This window comes from Tachysurus fulvidraco, chromosome 16 (assembly GCF_022655615.1).
Source record: "Tachysurus fulvidraco isolate hzauxx_2018 chromosome 16, HZAU_PFXX_2.0, whole genome shotgun sequence".
Lineage (NCBI taxonomy): Eukaryota > Metazoa > Chordata > Actinopteri > Siluriformes > Bagridae > Tachysurus > Tachysurus fulvidraco.
Window position 1 is genome coordinate 16,557,856 of NC_062533.1, and position 19,926 is coordinate 16,577,781.

At 42.1% G+C, this 19,926-nt stretch overlaps 1 protein-coding gene across 1 annotated transcript; it reads right to left on the bottom strand.

Annotated features, from left to right (window-relative positions):
• Positions 1-1,896: 1,896 nt before the first annotated feature.
• Positions 1,897-19,558, bottom strand: moxd1l (monooxygenase, DBH-like 1, like). The gene is made up of 13 exons (XM_027155345.2): positions 19,191-19,558; positions 18,053-18,199; positions 17,326-17,478; positions 16,397-16,480; positions 16,121-16,270; positions 12,729-12,831; positions 10,731-10,903; positions 7,112-7,212; positions 6,210-6,306; positions 6,002-6,061; positions 3,627-3,757; positions 3,426-3,534; positions 1,897-2,408 (listed from the first exon to the last, which is right to left on the bottom strand). Exons 1-13 carry the CDS (start codon positions 19,464-19,466, stop codon positions 2,265-2,267), a joined length of 1,728 nt encoding a protein of 575 aa, XP_027011146.1. The 5' UTR covers positions 19,467-19,558; the 3' UTR covers positions 1,897-2,264.
• Positions 19,559-19,926: the final 368 nt, after the last annotated feature.

A 19,926-nucleotide genomic window follows, 5' to 3' on the forward strand; every position in this document is an offset into this window, starting at 1 on the left:
GCTGTATGATGCATTCATGAGCAGCATAAATAGTGCACTTATTATATAGGGGATAAAAGGTCGCGTGTAAAGTGTCGCTCTCGAATTACCCGGAAGTGACGTGTTTGTCATTCTTTACCCTAACTAATAATAACAAACCAGCTAAATATATCTTACATATATCTTATATATCTTATATCTAAATATATCCTCACAAACTGTACATTTTATCTTGAACATGCTTATATATATATATATATAATTACTTTCAATATGTATTTTAAATGTATGTTGATGAACATATTTAATTCATCACATTTTATTAATCACATTAATCAAACCTTATTTCTTGTAAGTTTTATGGTTGTTGTTTTTATTTACTTTGTTGTTGTTTATTCTCATTGCACAAAAAAATCAAGATACTACTAATTGTTCAACCTTTCATTTTTTTCTCTCTCTTCTTTTTTCTTTTCTCCCTTTGACTTGACTGTGAATCACACACATTACACAGTGTTCACACCAAACACCAGCTAAGATGTTTACAAAGAAATAAATAAATAAAACGGTTTTAGTGAAAGCATTTTGATTCAGTTCAGAGTAACAAAAAATTTAAAAAAAAATTGCAAAATAAATTTATTTATTTATTTATTTATTTATTTTATTTACATATGTTTTATTTATTATATGTTTACTACTGTAACGCTACCACATGTAATGACGAATCGCGCTGTGACCGCCAGATGGCGCTGCCGTGTTTCTCCCACGTCACTTCTGCGGAGAAAAAAAACCCTTCGTACCTTCATGTAAAACAGAAATGCAAATGTTTGCGAAGGAAAAAAAACATGTAAATCTTACCTCAAGCCCACAGGAAGCATCTGAAACCTATTTTAAATTCTTTAAGAGAGAGAGAGAGAGAGAGAGAGAGAGAGAGAGAGAGAGAGAGAGAGAGAGAGAGAGTGTGTGTGTGTGTGTGTGTGTGTGTGTGTGTGTGTGTGTGTGTGTGTGTGTGTGTGTGTGTGTGTGTGTGTGTGTGTGAAACCTCAGACTGCATGTTGCCTAAACAGAACAGCTAGATGGTATTAGATATCTAGCCTGCTAACATTAAGTTGTTCTGTAATGAAGACATTTTGAAGAAGACATTTTTGTTACTGTAGATAAATAATCATTCATGTGGCCTGACATAAAGCGCAGTTACTCTTACCATCCAAAAGAGGTTTCCTTTCCTCACACAGCCTGCGTAGGAGGATGAGGAGTAGAAGGAGGATTTGAGTCAAAGGAGTTGAAGTAATAAAAGTATTAGTGTATAGGAGCTGAAATAACAGTACAGAGTAGTAGCTGGAGTAGTAATAATGATTTTATTTGTAGCAGTTGTACATGTTTTGCGTGAAGTAGTGTTTTCTAACATGAAACTAGTTTTTAACATCCTGCACCTGTCTCTACACATCACTGATTGTCAGTTTCTGTAAAAGCATTTTCTTAGAAAGTAAAGCAGAAGTGAAAGTAATGAAGGCTGATGAGCAGCTGTTAGTTTCTGTAAGCATCAGAGCTTCAGATGGATAGCAGATGAAGACATAAGGGGGTGGGGACATACGAGAGAGAGAGAGAGAGAGAGAGAGAGAGAGAGAGAGAGAGAGAGAGAGAGAGAGAGAGAGAGAAACATGGGGTAGAGAGAGAGGGAGACATAGGGGTAGAGAGAGAGATAATATCTATATATAGAGAGATATCTAGGACCTCGAGATAGAGCTAGAGAGAAGAGATACGAGAGTTGTAATAGAGAGATAGAGATATATTTTTAGATAGATAGAGAAAGAACATATGTTATATGATAAGTCTATCTGTCTCTCTCTCTCTCGTCTGCTCTTATCTCCTTCTTATTTCTCTCTCGCCTCTCTCTATTACCAAGCACTCCCCTTTTTGTTTTTAGGATTTATTTTCTTTCTTAGGTAAAAAAATAAACAGCCCACATACAGAAATCTGCTCATTTCAATCTACATTTATTTGTATATACATCTGATGTAAAACTAATGATTGGTTTAAACTGACATTTAGACACCATGAGACTCAGTTTAGATTTATCAAGCATCTGATCCACATAAGGACAACTGAGTTAGAGTTCATTCTAATTATATATGATATTTAAGTATGTAATTCATCATGATTCGTTTTTATGTGATTGAAAATCTGACATACAGTAACAGGAAGTGACATTTGATCATTCATTTCACTGAGAGTGGATTATTATTTTCTACATAGAGTCGGAGTGTGTTGTTCGGCAGGCGAAGACGTTAGTAGAGGATCAGTGAGAGCGTCGGTCCGAGCAGCAGGATCTCCATCACAGCGCTGTGGATGATCAGAGCTTTGCTTTTTACACAGCTGCTAGACTGAGACAGGTTGAGGTCAGGAATCTTCCCCGTGTACATCAAGTTGTTCTGGGGGATAAAGAGCATTAATCACACCGGGGTGTTAGGGGAGTTAGATGAGCATTGGAATGTTAGGAGTGTTAGATGAGCATTGGAATGTTAGGAGTGTTAGATGAGCATTGGAAGGTTAGGGGAGTTAGATTAACATTGGAAGGTTAGGGGTGTTAGATTAACATTGGAAGGTTAGGGGTGTTAGATTAACATTGGAAGGTTAGGGGTGTTAGATTAACATTGGAAGGTTAGGGGAGTTAGATTAACATTGGAAGGTTAGGGGAGTTAGATTAACATTGGAAGGTTAGGGGTGTTAGATTAACATTGGAAGGTTAGGGGAGTTAGATTAACATTGGAAGGTTAGGGGTGTTAGATTAACATTGGAAGGTTAGGGGAGTTAGATTAACATTGGAAGGTTAGGGGTGTTAGATTAACATTGGAAGGTTAGGGGTGTTAGATTAACATTGGAAGGTTAGGGGTGTTAGATTAACATTGGAAGGTTAGGGGTGTTAGATTAACATTGGAAGGTTAGGGGTGTTAGATTAACATTGGAAGGTTAGGGGAGTTAATTAACATTTTAACCAACTGGAAATATTGGACATTTTTAATCAGTATAATCAAATAAGTTATTTAATCAAATGAGTCAGGTCAGTGTTTGACGATAAAGCCTTTAAACTTGAGCCGCTTAGGAACAAACACTTCATCTCAGAGAGCAGAAATGGGTTTGATATCAACATTTACTTTAAAGATACAAACATTTGTGTGGAAAACATTAATACTGATGAAACGCTAGAATGGCAGAAAAGCCTTCTGTTTTCTTTCGGGATGTGGTAACCTAGTGGTTAAGGTGTTGGGCTAGCAATCGGAAGGTTGTGAGTTCGATTCCTACGTCCACCAAGCTGCCACTGTTGGGCCCCTGAGCAAGGCCCTTAACCCTCAATTGCTCAGTTGTAAAAAAATAAATAAATAAATAAGATAAAATATAAGTTGCTCTGGATAAGGGGCTTCTGCTAAATGCCCCAATGTTTAACTCACCTCTAGGTTTTCAATGAAGACGTACTGATCGATCCTCTTCAGCATTTGCTGATACTTCAGGACTGAGCTGTTATCCCAAACCTTCATGGTCATTTTTTTTATCCAGTCTCTGTACAGTGAAGAAAGGTAAAGCAGTTTCACATGAACTATGGTGTGAGAATCACGAGCATGGAGACACACATGTAGATATCACTGTATTACGTGGCATTGGCTGCTCCCATCTCGCTCATGAATGCCTGCGGGTTGGGGAAGCTTTTACAGATGCTGAGCTTCATAGCCGGGTAGTAGTAGAGAAACGCCAGGCACATCTCATCTGTAGTTCCAAGACCCCCCTGTGAACAGAGTGCAGAATAAAGAATTACACCACAGCGAGGCTTCATTCTTCTGATCGGTCAGAAGGTGTTGATTCATTTTCTCTAACAGCAGCTAAAAATGATATTTATATAATATTAATATTATTCATTCATCCATTCTTTTTCTACCGCTTATCCGAACTTCTCGGGTCACGGGGAGCCTGTGCCTATCTCAGGCGTTGTCGGGCATCGAGGCAGGATTCACCCTGGACGGAGTGCCAACCCATCACAGGGCACACACACACTCTCTCATTCCCTCACTCAATCACACACTACAGGCAATTTTCCAGAGATGCCAATCAACCTACCATGCATGTCTTTGGACCGGGGGAGGAAACCGGAGTACCCGGAGGAAACCCCCGAGGCACGGGGAGAACATGCAAACTCCACATACACAAGGCGGAGGCGGGAATCGAACCCCCAACCCTGGAGGTGTGAGGCGAACGTGCTAACCACTAAGCCACCGTGCCCCCATATTAATTTTAATATATTATTATTTATCTTACTATCATGACTGGACTGACTTGAGCAATTCAGTTTGTAAATTCAATTTAGTGAGGCATACACATAATACATCCCATAATATTATGTTTCAGTTCATCTGATCAAATGCACATTATCATCTAGCGCTTGCTAATATTATGAACAGCAGATACGTTAATTCCTTTCTGCTGCTTCTCTTTTTCTACCCATCCAGAGACATCCAGAGGTTGTACCAGCTCCAGTTGTGTTCCGTGTCATGAAGATTTCAAACCTTCAGTGCGATGAGGCCAACGCTGTGAGGATCCTGAGGCATCTAAAGGTTTACCAGCTCCAGTTGGACTCATGGCTTCATGAAGATTCAGACATTCTATGTGGAGATGCCAACTCCATGTGGTCTTTAAAGAAAACAACCTCCTCATCGATACACAATTATCTTACTGTATATTTATAATCACACCCTCGTGTCACCCAAATGAGGATGAGGTTCTCTTTTGAGTTTGGTTCCTCTCAAGGTTCCTCTTAATGGAGTTTTTCTTCACCACAGTCACCTCAGTAACCTCAAGCTTGTTCATTGGGGATCAATGCAAACACATTTACATATAAGTCTAATATTAATCTTGAATCTTTGTATTATATTAAACTTTTTGTACTCTATTTCTTATGTTCTGTAAAGGGGAAGTCGTGGCAGGGGAAGTCGTGGCTTAATGGTTAGAGAGTTTGACTCCTAACCCTAAGGTTGTGGGTTCGAGTCTCGGGCCGGCAATACCACGACTGATGTGCCTTTGATCAAGGCACCCCCAGATTGTTAAGATATCCCCACATGTAAAGATGGAGGCACCTATTCCCTGACAATTACGGTATCGTTTCTATGGTAACAGGTCTACATAATCAAAACGACACTGACCACAATTATAAATTACAATTATAAATTATAACCAGTCAGTATCTGGTGTGACCAACATTTGCCTCACGACGTGCAACACATCTCCTTTGCATAGAGTTGATCATGTTGCTGATTGTGGCCTGTGGAATGTTGGTCCACTCCTCTTCGATGGATGGCTGTGCAAAGTTGCTGGAAAACACTGTCACATGCGGCGATCCAGAACATCCCAAACATGCTCAATGGGTGACATGTCCGAGTATGAGTGAGTACGCTGGTCATGCAAGCACTGGGATGTTTCAGCTTCCAGGAATCGTGTACAGATCCTTTCAACATGGAGCTGTGCATTATCATGCTGCAACATGAGGTGATGTTCGTGGATGAATGGCACAACAATGAGCCTCAGGATCTCGTCACGGTATCTCTGTGCATTTAAAATGCCATCAATAAAATGCACCTGTGTTCATTATCCATAACATACGCCTGCCCATACCATAACCACCATCACCATGGGCCACTCGATCCACAACGTTGCCATCGGCAAACCGCTCACCACATGACTCCATACACGCTGTATTTGGTAGTATTTAGTAGCATATTTCATTTTTTATTTAAATCTGACTGATCTTTAAATCGGTTGGCACTCCATCCAGGGTGTATCCTGCCTTGATGCCCAATGACGCCTGAGATAGGCACAGGCTCCTCGTGACCCGAGGTAGTTCGGATAAAGCGGTAGAAAATGAGTGAGATGAGTGATCTTTAAATCTTTTCGCAGTGCAGCTTCGTCTCCAGCCACGTCTCACCACCTATGTGTGATTTTTTTTTTTTACATTTTCCTAAAACACAAGTGTTAGACCAACCCAAGTGACTCCTGCTCGATTGTTGGTGTCATAGGTGCACTCCACCACCAGCTTATCGCCCTGCGAAAAGAAGAAAAGCGCCTATTTAGATTCTTCAGCATTATTCGGGAAGCCGCATGCATCGAAATGAACTGGACAATCTGTACAATAAAAAAAAACATTTCCTCATATTGTATTTCTGATGAAATGTAATTAACTCCACACCTACCAGCTTCACCGTTTTGGATTTTCCCAGGTTTGTCAATTGCTGGAAGTCAAAATTATAGTGTTCATTCTGCACTAAATAATCAATCTGCTCTCCATCCCTAAAGAACACAGAAAGACGTGAACACACAGTGACCCTGTTCTTAACATTTCTGTTCTTTCTATTCTCTGTAATTAATGATCATTTTAATCAGCATCAGTTTTCACACACACACACACACACACACACACACACACACACACACACACGGTCTCATGTTGCCGTGGCTTCCAAACAGCTTTTGTTATTTTGTCAGTTCATTCATTCATTCATTCATTTTCTACCGCTTATCCGAACTTCTCGGGTCATCGGGTCATCACTATCTCAGGCGTCATCGGGCATCGAGGCAGGATACACCCTGGACGGAGTGCCAACCCATCACAGGGCACACACACACTCTCATTCACTCACACACACACACACTACGGACAATTTTGTTTTTCCAGAGATGCCAGTCAACCTACCATGCATGTCTTTGGACCGGGGGAGGAAACCGGAGTACCCGGAGGAAACCCCCGAGGCACGGGGAGAACATGCAAACTCCACACACACAAGGTGGAGGTGGGAATCGAACCCCAAACCCTGGAGGTGTGAGGCGAACGTGCTAACCACTAAGCCACTGTGCCCAACATTTTGTCAGTTCAATCGGTAAAACTTATTTTACGCCTTCTCTCTCTCAACCCTTTGGTGTTTCCATTTTAGCTTCTATTTGTGTGATAAACACATAAAAAAAATCAGATTTGAATTTAATGTTAAACAATCCTGTGATTTTAACACAAATTAATTTGAATCATAATCACAACCTTTCTCTTTAATGTCTCTGTTTCTGCTACACAAAGGTTTTTGTTGGTTGTTTTTTTTTTTACCTGAACTGTGCGACTCGCACCTTCCTTCCTGCCAGGTGTGTGTGCAAGTGCGCTGCAAAAACCTGCAGGTCCTTAGCACCTGTAGGCGACTCATAGAGGATCTGAAACAAGATCATCACACAGAACATCCTCAAACCTTCAGCTTGTTGTGATTAAAGAAAATAATAATAAATAAATACAGCTTGAGATTGTGTCACTTTCATTTTAAACCACAGCTTGTAGCTTATATAATATTCTAAGTTGCCATATATATATATATATATAACTGACAACAAGAAATATTTTCATCAACATGGGGAATGTAGGTGGTGCTGTACCTGGGGAATGTAGGTGGTGCTGTACATGGGGAATGTAGGTGGTGCTGTACCTGGGGAATGTAGGTGGTGCTGTACCTGGGGAATGTAGGTGGTGCTGTACCTGGGGAATGTAGGCAGTGCTGTACCTGGGGAATGTAGGTGGTGCTGTACCTGGGGAATGTAGGTGGTGCTGTACCTGGGGAATGTAGGTGGTGCTGTACCTGGGGAATGTAGGTGGTGCTGTACCTGGGGAATGTAGGCAGTGCTGTACCTGGGGAATGTAGGTGGTGCTGTACCTGGGGAATGTAGGTGGTGCTGTACCTGGGGAATGTAGGTGGTGCTGTACCTGGGGAATGTAGGTGGTGCTGTACCTGGGGAATGTAGGTGGTCCTGTACCTGGGGAATGTAGGTGGTGCTGTACCTGGGGAATGTAGGTGGTCCTGTACCTGGGGAATGTAGGTGGTGCTGTACATGGAGAATGTAGGTGGTGCTGTACCTGGGGAATGTAGGCAGTGCTGTACCTGGGGAATGTAGGCAGTGCTGTACCTGGGGAATGTAGGTGGTGCTGTACCTGGGGAATGTAGGCAGTGCTGTACCTGGGGAATGTAGGCGGTGCTGTACCTGGGGAATGTAGGCGGTGCTGTACCTGGGGAATGTAGGTGGTGCTGTACCTGGGGAATGTAGGTGGTGCTGTACCTGGGGAATGTAGGTGGTGCTGTACATGGAGAATGTAGGCAGTGCTGTACCTGGGGAATGTAGGTGTTGCTGTACCTGGGGAATGTAGGTGTTGCTGTACATGGGGAATGTAGGTGGTGCTGTACCTGGGGAATGTAGGTGGTGCTGTACCTGGGGAATGTAGGTGGTGCTGTACCTGGGGAATGTAGGTGGTGCTGTACCTGGGGAATGTAGGTGGTGCTGTACCTGGGGAATGTAGGTGTTGCTGTACATGGGGAATGTAGGCGGTGCTGTACATGGGGAATGTAGGTGTTGCTGTACCTGGGGAATGTAGGTGTTGCTGTACCTGGGGAATGTAGGTGGTGCTGTACATGGGGAATGTAGGTGTTGCTGTACATGGGGAATGTAGGTGGTGCTGTACATGGGGAATGTAGGTGTTGCTGTACACGAGGAATGTAGGTGGTGCTGTACACGGGGAATGTAGGCGGTGCTGTACATGGGGAATGTAGGCGGTGCTGTACATGGGGAATGTAGGTGGTGCTGTACACGGGGAATGTAGGCGGTGCTGTACATGGGGAATGTAGGCGGTGCTGTACATGGGGAATGTAGGCGGTGCTGTACATGGGGAATGTAGGCGGTGCTGTACATGGGGAATGTAGGTGGTGCTGTACATGGGGAATGTAGGTGGTGCTGTACATGGGGAATGTAGGTGGTGCTGTACATGGGGAATGTAGGTGGTGCTGTACATGGGGAATGTAGGTGTTGCTGTACCTGGGGAATGTAGGTGTTGCTGTACCTGGGGAATGTAGGTGGTGCTGTACATGGGGAATGTAGGTGGTGCTGTACATGGGGAATGTAGGTGTTGCTGTACCTGGGGAATGTAGGTGGTGCTGTACATGGGGAATGTAGGTGTTGCTGTACCTGGGGAATGTAGGTGGTGCTGTACCTGGGGAATGTAGGTGGTGCTGTACATGGGGAATGTAGGTGTTGCTGTACCTGGGGAATGTAGGTGGTGCTGTACCTGGGGAATGTAGGTGGTGCTGTACATGATGAATGTAGGTGTTGCTGTACCTGGGGAATGTAGGTGGTGCTGTACCTGGGGAATGTAGGTGGTGCTGTACCTGGGGAATGTAGGTGGTGCTGTACCTGGGGAATGTAGGTGGTGCTGTACCTGGGGAATGTAGGTGGTGCTGTACATGGGGAATGTAGGTGGTGCTGTACCTGGGGAATGTAGGTGGTGCTGTACCTGGGGAATGTAGGTGGTGCTGTACATGGGGAATGTAGGTGGTGCTGTACATGGGGAATATAGGTGGTGCTGTACACGGGGAATGCAGGTGGTGCTGTACCTGGGGAATGTAGGTGGTGCTGTACCTGGGGAATGTAGGCGGTGCTGTACCTGGGGAATGTAGGCGGTGCTGTACCTGGGGAATGTAGGTGGTGCTGTACATGGGGAATGTAGGTGGTGCTGTACCTGGGGAATGTAGGTGGTGCTGTACCTGGGGAATGTAGGTGTTGCTGTACATGGGGAATGTAGGTGGTGCTGTACCTGGGGAATGTAGGTGGTGCTGTACCTGGGGAATGTAGGTGGTGCTGTACCTGGGGAATGTAGGTGGTGCTGTACCTGGGGAATGTAGGTGGTGCTGTACCTGGGGAATGTAGGTGTTGCTGTACATGGGGAATGTAGGCGGTGCTGTACCTGGGGAATGTAGGTGGTGCTGTACCTGGGGAATGTAGGTGTTGCTGTACCTGGGGAATGTAGGTGGTCCTGTACCTGGGGAATGTAGGTGGTGCTGTACATGGAGAATGTAGGCGGTGCTGTACCTGGGGAATGTAGGTGGTGCTGTACCTGGGGAATGTAGGTGGTGCTGTACCTGGGGAATGTAGGTGGTGCTGTACCTGGGGAATGTAGGTGGTGCTGTACCTGGGGAATGTAGGTGGTGCTGTACCTGGGGAATGTAGGTGTTGCTGTACATGGGGAATGTAGGTGGTGCTGTACATGGGGAATGTAGGCGGTGCTGTACATGGGGAATGTAGGTGTTGCTGTACCTGGGGAATGTAGGTGTTGCTGTACCTGGGGAATGTAGGTGGTGCTGTACATGGGGAATGTAGGCGGTGCTGTACATGGGGAATGTAGGTGTTGCTGTACCTGGGGAATGTAGGTGTTGCTGTACCTGGGGAATGTAGGTGGTGCTGTACATGGGGAATGTAGGTGTTGCTGTAAATGGGGAATGTAGGTGTTGCTGTACATGGGGAATGTAGGTGTTGCTGTACACGGGGAATGTAGGTGTTGCTGTACATGGGGAATGTAGGCGGTGCTGTACCTGGGGAATGTAGGTGTTGCTGTAGATGGGGAATGTAGGTGTTGCTGTACCTGGGGAATGTAGGTGGTGCTGTACATGATGAATGTAGGTGTTGCTGTACCTGGGGAATGTAGGTGGTGCTGTACCTGGGGGGAATGTAGGTGGTGCTGTACCTGGGGAATGTAGGTGGTGCTGTACATGGGGAATGTAGGTGGTGCTGTACCTGGGGAATGTAGGTGGTGCTGTACCTGGGGAATGTAGGTGGTGCTGTACATGGGGAATGTAGGTGGTGCTGTACATGGGGAATGTAGGTGGTGCTGTACCTGGGGAATGTAGGTGGTGCTGTACCTGGGCAAAGTAGGTAGTGTCACACATTCCATACGTGAGGAAGGCTGAAACGTTTGGCGGGATCCCGTAAAACTTCCCTAATGTCACCATGAGTCCCGTCTGCAGCACACCAGCATCGTACTGCCGCAGCTGAGCCGTGTAGTAAAGCCGCAAGCCTGAGTTATCAACAACACCTACACACACACACACACACACACACACACACACACACACACACACACACACACACACACACACACACACACAAGATCACAATCATAATCTCTGTATGATGTCATCTGAAACACTTTCATTGCACTGCTTTCACATCACCTGATTTCATGAACCTTAAATTTGACACTTGATTTCTGTAAAACAAACACTGATCTTGTGTCAGACGTTAATATCATTCTCTGTTGCAGTTGGTTTAATTGTCATCAGTGTGTTGCAGTCATGCTGCGCTGAAACTGTCCAATAGTCGCAGCCCCATGCTGTAGTCGGGGGCGTGTCTGTAATCAGACTGCGTTTTATATAAGTGTTAACACTCACAGCTCACAGCAGGACTCATGAGTTCCTATATCCCAATATAGATGTTTTATGGCACATCTGACTTGTCTGACAGCATAGACATCGAAGCAGCCGCTTAAAGTGACGTGACATACGGCTATGTACGGTGACCCTATGTACGGTGTACTCAGAATTCGCTCTCTACATTTAACCCATCCAAAGTGCACACACACGGCAGTGAACACACACACACTGTGAACACACACCCGGAGCAGCCATTTATGCTGCGGCGTCCGGGAAGCAGATGGGGGTTCGGTGCCTTGCTCAAGGGCACCTCAGTCGTGGTATTGCCGGCCCGAGACTCGAACCCACAACCTTAGGGTTAGGAGTCAAACTCTCTAACCATTAGGCCACGACTTCCCCAACTTTTTGCATATCCCAAGTTATGGGGTCAGAGCGCAGGGTCAAGCCATAGTACGACGCCCCTGGATCAGGTGAGGTTAAGGACCTTGCTCAAGGACCCAATGTTGATGTCTCGGCGGCTTGGGGGTTCGAACCCCAACCTTCTGATCAGGAATCCAGCTCCATGACCAGCTGGACCATCATGTCCTTAGTGTTTCAGATGCAATAATTCAAAGCTGTGTGCATGCAAGGTGCTGTGTTTTGCTTTAAAATGAGTGTGTACTGTATAGAGTGTGAGTGCTGCAGGAATGAGTCCTCAGTCTCACGTATGACTTCACATTATCACACTTCAAGTTCTGTTGTCCTAAAGTTTTTCAATCAGGTTTTGGTTAAATCATTGATTAGATCAAGATTTTATAGACAGAACTCAAGAAAACAGAAGATATGTAAAAGCAAAACATCATCAATCATTGGCTCAAAATTACCGCATGCATCTCCTGACCAAGCTAATCTGACCAGGCCAAGGTCTTCTAGAGGACCTATTGGACATTGTTTATGGACAACTCGTCCCCAGTCCCTACTGTCCTAATAATCTTAATAATAACCATAATCTTAACAAAACACACAGGGCACAAGCATAGAAGGACAAAGCCTTATGAACATCTCAAGATTAGAAATTTCCACCACAACTATGACTTGTGTCAAGACTACGGAGGTTGTCGAGGATGTTAAACGTCATCACGGCGAACGGCACAATTCATCTACCACTACAGCCTCGTTGTGTTTATACTAATTACACACTTTTACACACTTTCAACTTCACCCAATAAGTGGATCCTTATCAGAGAAAATGATTTTGAATAAAGAGTAAAAGAGTTAGTTAGTGTGTAATTTACGTGACCATGTGTGGTGAGGTTGTCTTATCTGGTCTTGAATTATCTCGATGCACATCATATGTGAGAATCTTAAACTTTCGTGGATCACAATTTATTTTATCAGTAATCCAAAAACCGAAGGAAAAATTCTTCTGGCTTTTTCTTGTACCACAGAGATGATCTATGAAGCGGTTATTATCAACTGGCCAGATTGGCTACCTGTGTGTATTTGTACCTGCGATCTTGTTAGGGTTGTTGTAGTGCACTTCAAGCCTGTAGAAGGTCCCATTTACATCCTTATCCACAGGAAGTCCAGCTGCTTCAGGAAATTCAGAAGCCTGAAGATGTTAAAAAAAAATAACAGAGTTAAATAGAAATCTATTGGTCTAAATCGCCAAGAGGACCTGCGCCTGACTCAGAGTGTCCGAAACATGTCTGAATGAATGATACTATGATTATACTTCTATATATACCTGTATAAAATATTTATTTATTTATTTGTTTGTTTGTTTGTTTGTTTGTTTGTTTGTTTGTTTGTATTTAAAAAATGCTTGAATGTTAAAAACGTATTTGCTGATGAACAAGTAACAGAGTAGAAGTTTTAACCTAGAATTACGTATCTACTGAATTTTGCAGTCGGACGTTTTTTACGGTATTTATGACGTCATGTGCGTTCAGATCTCTTTAGCAAGAGAGGATAAAGGTTTTCTTGATTAAACTACAAAAAAAATCTGCAAGATTTGAGACATGATGAAGAATAAACATTCATCATTTGTGTTTTTTTCTTGTTTTTAAATGATTTACAGAGTGTTTACATGATAATTGTTAGTTTGCTCATATTTTAATAACTTTCTCCGTGAAACTAATAACACTTAATAACTGAAAATAACTCAAAATCAACTTCTGAGACGAGGAAACGTTTCATTTTAACACCTTTAATTACAGACACTTGCCTCACTGACTCACCTCAACTCGGAAACTTTCCAATATTTACCGACATGAAAACACCAAAATAGACCAAATGCTAATCTTAAAGGACTTTCTAATGATATCTTTCTACTTTAATTTTGTGATTTTTGGCTTTGTATGTCTATATATATATAATCAGGTGTCAGGGTTGTATTTTCATACAGGATACACCCCGGATGGAGTGCCAACCCATCACAGGGCACACACACACTCTCATTCACTCACACACACACACACACACACTACGGACAATTTTCCAGAGATGCCAATCAACCTACCATGCATGTCTTTGGACCGGGGGAGGAAACCGGAGTACCCGGAAGAAACCCCCGAGGCACGGGGAGAACATGCAAACTCCACACACACAAGGCGGAGGCGGGAATCGAACCCCCAACTATGGAGGTGTGAGGCGAACGTTCTAACCACTAAACCACCGTGTCCCCCAGTGCAAATTCAGGTAACATTAATATTTGTACATAATCTACAGTATTATAGAGTCATTTAATGCAAATATATTTGATTCCAACTCTAACACTGTTGACCCGCTTTCCAAAGATTGTTAAAAATAGAAATTTAAGGTCATAAAATGCCTCTCGGGTCAAATCCCGTTTAACACGGTGTATTCGTATGGCTGTTGTGGAACACACAACATTGTCATGTTCTCGCTTCTCGAACTCACCTGAACACGATCGCCTCCCACAGTGATTAATTACCCCACCTCCACACTCACACTGTAAAGTAATCTCTCAGTGTGTTAATACCTGAAATATGAGTAATAATTATCTAGTTTTGATCTTTTGTCCATGGTTTTTGGTCCTTTGTTTTGTCCCGTTAAGACGATCAAGTATTAAATTCGGAGCTTTTATATATATTATTGGGATTAGAATTTTTTTGGGTTGGAAGAATAAAAGATTAGAATAAAGAGAAAAAGAGAAGAAAATCTGGCACCAAAAAGCAATTATTTTGAGATTAGGTGCAAAAATGTTGTTTTTGCACAATGGGGATTAAAGCACTCAGTTCTTACTGTATATGAAAACCAGGAAGCACAAGCTTTATGTCAGCAGTCAAGCTACAGCTAAAGATCGTGTTGAATTCTGTACAATAGACATTTGTCATGATTCAAAGCTGAAAAACATTTTGTTTTTCCCTTTATTTCCTTAACCTTGTGCCCCACAATGGGTGTTTTTTAGCCTTCTTTTTTACCTCGAGCAACCATTATATTTATAGCAATCAGAAATTATATTTATAATTATTTTGTTCAATATTTTGTTCAATAATTTTTTACCTGAATGTATTTTTTTTTATTTAATGATATAATTTATTATAATTTTAATTTAATATATAAATAATATTCTATTACTATTTATTATAATAATGTGATTTATAATAATAATAATAATAATAATAATAATAATAATAATAATAATAATAATAATAATAATAATAATAATAATAATAATAATAATAAATCAGCCGGACTCAGTGTTAAACACAATATGTTCCTCTTTACCTTTGGTGGAAATTTTTATATTTTAGGATAGGAAAATTATTTAAGAAAAAATTGGACCATGCACATTTTGTTTTGGGGGCCGGATCTTAAAATGTACTGAATTTAACTTTATACAGAGGAATTTACATAATATACATGATTATTAGATTATGGGTCATGAAAAAGTACTGTAGTGTTTGTTAAGCTATTTATCCTAAACATCCACGTAGGTTATAATAAGAAGGAGAATTTTTCACAATACATGTTTGTAAATGTAATAGCAATAAGGACACAAAGTCATTGTCTGACTGTCTGCATTTGCTCATTTCCTGCTTTACATTTGGTTGCTCCCATCAATGGATTTTTAAAATTTTTAAGTCCTTTAAGTTCGGGAGAAACTTGAATAGAATATTAACTACCAAAATGTGCTTTTTTATTTTTTCCTCTGACATTCCCACATCATTATGGAGATCTCTCACCACTGTGTTCTTAAAGAAGTTCAACCACATCAAATACAGAACGGTTTCATGTGTTTGAGGTAAAAAATCACTTAAATTAATTTTTAAATCAGAATAAAATTTAAATCAAATTATACTCATCATCATCTCTGGTCCATATACATATATATATATACTGTGTGACAGAAGGATGTCAGCAAGAATCAAAGGAAAGGTGTAGAAGACAGTCGAGAGAGCAGCTCTACTGTATGGGTTAGAGACTGTAGCAGTGAGGAAAAGACAGAGGCAGAGATTGAGGTTTAGACACGAGCAGATCAGAGGGACAGCTCAGGTTGGCTGTTTTGGGGACAAGGTCAGAAAGACTAGATTGAGATGGTTTGGACATGTACAGAGGAGGGAGATGGTTATATTGGTAGAAGGCTGTTGGAGATGGAGCTGCCAGGTAAGAGGGCAAGAGGAAGGACAACAAAGAGGAGATATATGGATGTGGTAAATGAGGACATGAAGGTAACTGGTGTGAGGATGCCGAGGATAGAGTAAGGTGGGAACAGATGATTCGCTGTGGTGACCCCTAACGGGAAAAGCCGAAAGTAGAAGAAGAAGTAGAAAAAGTTGAAGAATATATATATATATACATATAATTGCTGCTTCATTCAGTAAGTCCCACTGAGCTAAATGATTGAAGTGTTTGTTTTGATATTGATCACTCACTCCTCCTCCGACGCCCCAAACCGCGATGGCCTGGAAGCATTTTGTTTCCGCAGTGTAACACTGCGTCTCAGAGACGTTGGTCACCGATGGTGGACATCGGTACAGCAACATGTGATGCACAAAGTCCTGGTTCTGGATCACTGGTTCTATCTGTGGACGAAACATGGTGAAAATATCTTTAAAGAGATGTCCGTTAGAGTCATACGAATAAAACAGATCTGTACACGCAATTAACATGAAGCTACAGTAGACTCATAAATAAACACTGCTGCTTACACGGTAGATGTGGTACTTCCTGTCAAACGCTGGAAGACTCATAACCTTACAGAGGTAGTAAGTGCTTATGGCGGGTATCGTAAACTGCAAAGATATTAAAAAAATGAATAAATAAAGGTGAAGAAGGAAAAAAGAACTTAGTTTAAAAATAGATTTAATGAGAACAAATGTAAAAATACGTTAAATAAAGAAAAATTAACAGTTTATTAAACTTATGGGATCTTTATCATATTCTTTCTGTAAAAATAGCCTAGGGGCATTTTGTTTCCCTCTATTGTAAGAATAATCTACTTTAGGGGAAACCATGTGGGGGCTTTATTAGATTATCCTAGAGGGCATTTAACCCCATTTTATTTACCTTAGGGGCACCCTGGTGGGCACTTCATCACATTATCTGTACTGTAAGAATAACCTAGACAGCATGTTGTCATATTTTATCTTCATCATATTATGTTTCCTGTAAAAATACCCTAGGGGGCATTTTGTTACAGTTTATCTATGTTATGGGCAGCCTAGAGGGCACTTCATCACATTATCTATCTGTAAAGATAACCTAGACAGCATGTTGTCACATTTTATCTACCCTAGGTGCAACATAGTGTACTCCTCATCACATTATCTCAACTGTAAGAATACCCTAGAGGGCATGTTGTCATGTATTATTCCATTTTAGGGGCAACATAGTGGCCACTTCATTACAGTACATCTACTGTAAGAATATCCATAGAGAGAATGTTTTTACATTTTATCTACCTTGAGGGCAACCTGGAGGGCACGTTCACAAGATTTTTTCGAGGGATTTAAGTATACATTGACCACCGATTGTCAGTGGTACAATGATCATAGTTGATTGTTTTCAGGACACTTTTCACACACACTTTCTGTTCATCTACAATAAGAATGAGACATAAGAATGAACTCAGCTGTACATTGGTCACTCTCATTTCAAAGTATTTGCTGTCAGGGACGCTGGATCGGGGCATGTAGTTTAGAAGGTTCACTTCCTTCGTGCCTCGCCGGCTTTCGTGGTAGCTGATGTCATCGGTGGTACCGTAAGCGTAGATCAGGTTTATCGGCATTTCCTTAAGAGAAAATTCGAGAATGTCAGAAGATTATTTTTTTCCACAGCTCCAAAATGACCATACTGTAATATTTAGATTTTTTATTTTTTCATGTGTGTGTGTGTGTGTGTGTGTGTGTGTGTGTGTGTGTGTGTGTGTGTGTGTGTGTGTGTGTGTGTGTGTGTGTGTGTGTGTGTGTGTGTGTGTGTGTGTGTGTGTGTGTGTGTGTGTGTGTGTGTGTGTGTGTGTGTCCTGCCTCGATGCCCGATGACACCTGATATAGGCACAGGCTCCCCGTGACCCGAGAAGTTCGGATAAGCGGTAGAAAATGAATGAATGAATGAATCTCAAACTGGTAATAAAAAGGTGATTGTAAAGTACAAGAAGGGAAAAGAAAGCTACAGTGTCAGAATCAAGACACAATCGGCCGCTTCGGACGTACAGAGACCTGGCAAAATTTTATAATTCATAAAAATGATGAACCCTCTGCAGGACATTCCGTGCCCTTTACTCCCATAGAAACTTAGAAATCAATCCAAAAGTGACAGAACTATGACATATACAGTATGTGCTGAATTTCCTTTCATTTACTTACTGTGATAGAAAAGTCATCTTTATCGCAGCCCTTGATGGATCGCTGGAACTTCATCACGGTTTGTCCGTTCGCCTCGGTCAGAGAGAGGACTTTATAATCCTGCTTCTCGTCCAAGGCCGGCATGACGTTCCCGACCGCATTCCTGTCCTTAACGAAACACAGATCTTTCATCAAACAGCTGGACGTTTTCTCTTTATGAATACATGTTACTCTGTTACAATATGTTTTATTTATTTTAGCAAGTCACTATGTAATGAAATAAGACAAACAGATGAAACTGACAACATTCTAAATAGTATAGAAGCCTATATTTTGCCACATCTACATTACAGCATAGTGAAATACTTTCTGCACATCTCAGAATTTTGGACATTGGGGTCAGAGCGCACGGTCAGACATGATACGGCACCACTGAATCAGAGAGACAGTTAAGGGCATTGCTCAAGGTCCAACAGTGGAAGCTTGGCAATGCTGGGGCTTCAAACCTGATCCACCAATTAACAACCCAGAGCCTATTCTGCACAAAGAGCGAAAGTTTTTACACCCTTGTAATATTTCACTTTTGTGATTCTTATTCATTCATTCATTTTCTACCGCTTATCCGAACTTCTCGGGTCACGGGGAGCCTGTGCCTATCTCAGGCGTCATCGGGCATCGAGGCAGGATACACCCTGGACGGAGTGCCAACCCATCACAGGGCACACACACACACTCTCTCATTCACTCACACACTCACACACTATGGACAATTTTTCCAGAGATGCCAATCAACCTACCATGCATGTCTTTGGACCGGGGGAGGAAACCGGAGTACCCGGAGGAAACCCCCGAGGCACGGGGAGAACATGCAAACTCCACACACACAAGGCAGAGGTGGGAATCAAACCCCCAACCTGGTGGTGTGAGGCGAACATGCTATCCACTAAGCCACCGTGCCCCCCCCCCCTCAGAATCTTGTTATAGATATTTTTTTATTATCATAAAATTATATTACAGCGATCGTCTAAAGTGATTCGGATTCTGGAGTTAATTCATTTTAAACTGTATGCACTTTGAAGGATCTTTTGGATGTCTGGATTTTCTTCTCTTTTTATCATTTCTTTTCTTTATACTAAATAAAAACAGAATAAAGAATTACCGAGAAATAAATCCCATCAGGTCCGACTCCACCGATGAAGATATCTGATCCAGCCATTCCTCCGTTGGGGCTGAACCCAAAGCCGACCCAGCCCGTTGTGTTCACCGTCACCTTGAACGTGATGGTGTCCTTCACCAAGTCAAAACCCCAACTCAGCTGGACTTCATGGTTTGAGTCAAGATGCTCAGAAAAAGGTAGTGTTGGATCTACATCAGCTCCAGATGTTCGGCCCAAGAACACAAGCAGAGGCATGAAGAGACCTGAAACAACCATCATGGCTCCAAAAATTAACAATAAGCTCAAATAAACTGCTCTGAGCTCTGAAAGTTGGTAATGTCCTACATGCCGGTCACTACTCCTCCATCTCCTCCCTCTCTCCCTCTCTCTCTCTCTCTCTCTCTCTCTCTCTCTCTCTCTCTCTCCCCCCCCCCTCATTTTCCATTGTCTCCTATATCATCAGGTTTTCAGTTCACCAGGAATTCCAAAAAGTAAACATAATGTGAGTAACATGAGATGAATGTTTTGTTGACAGACAAAAGGCCTGCATGCTGAATTGCATTTATTTGGGACACTGTAGGAAAATTAAAACTTAGACACATTTAAATGACCGGGGAAACTAGTTTTCTTTAAGAAAAACCAATCTAATAATAATAAAAAAAAAAATAAAAAAAAACACCCTACTCATAGTGAAATAAAAGTATGATTTTCTTTAAGAACCCATATTTAAGAGTATACA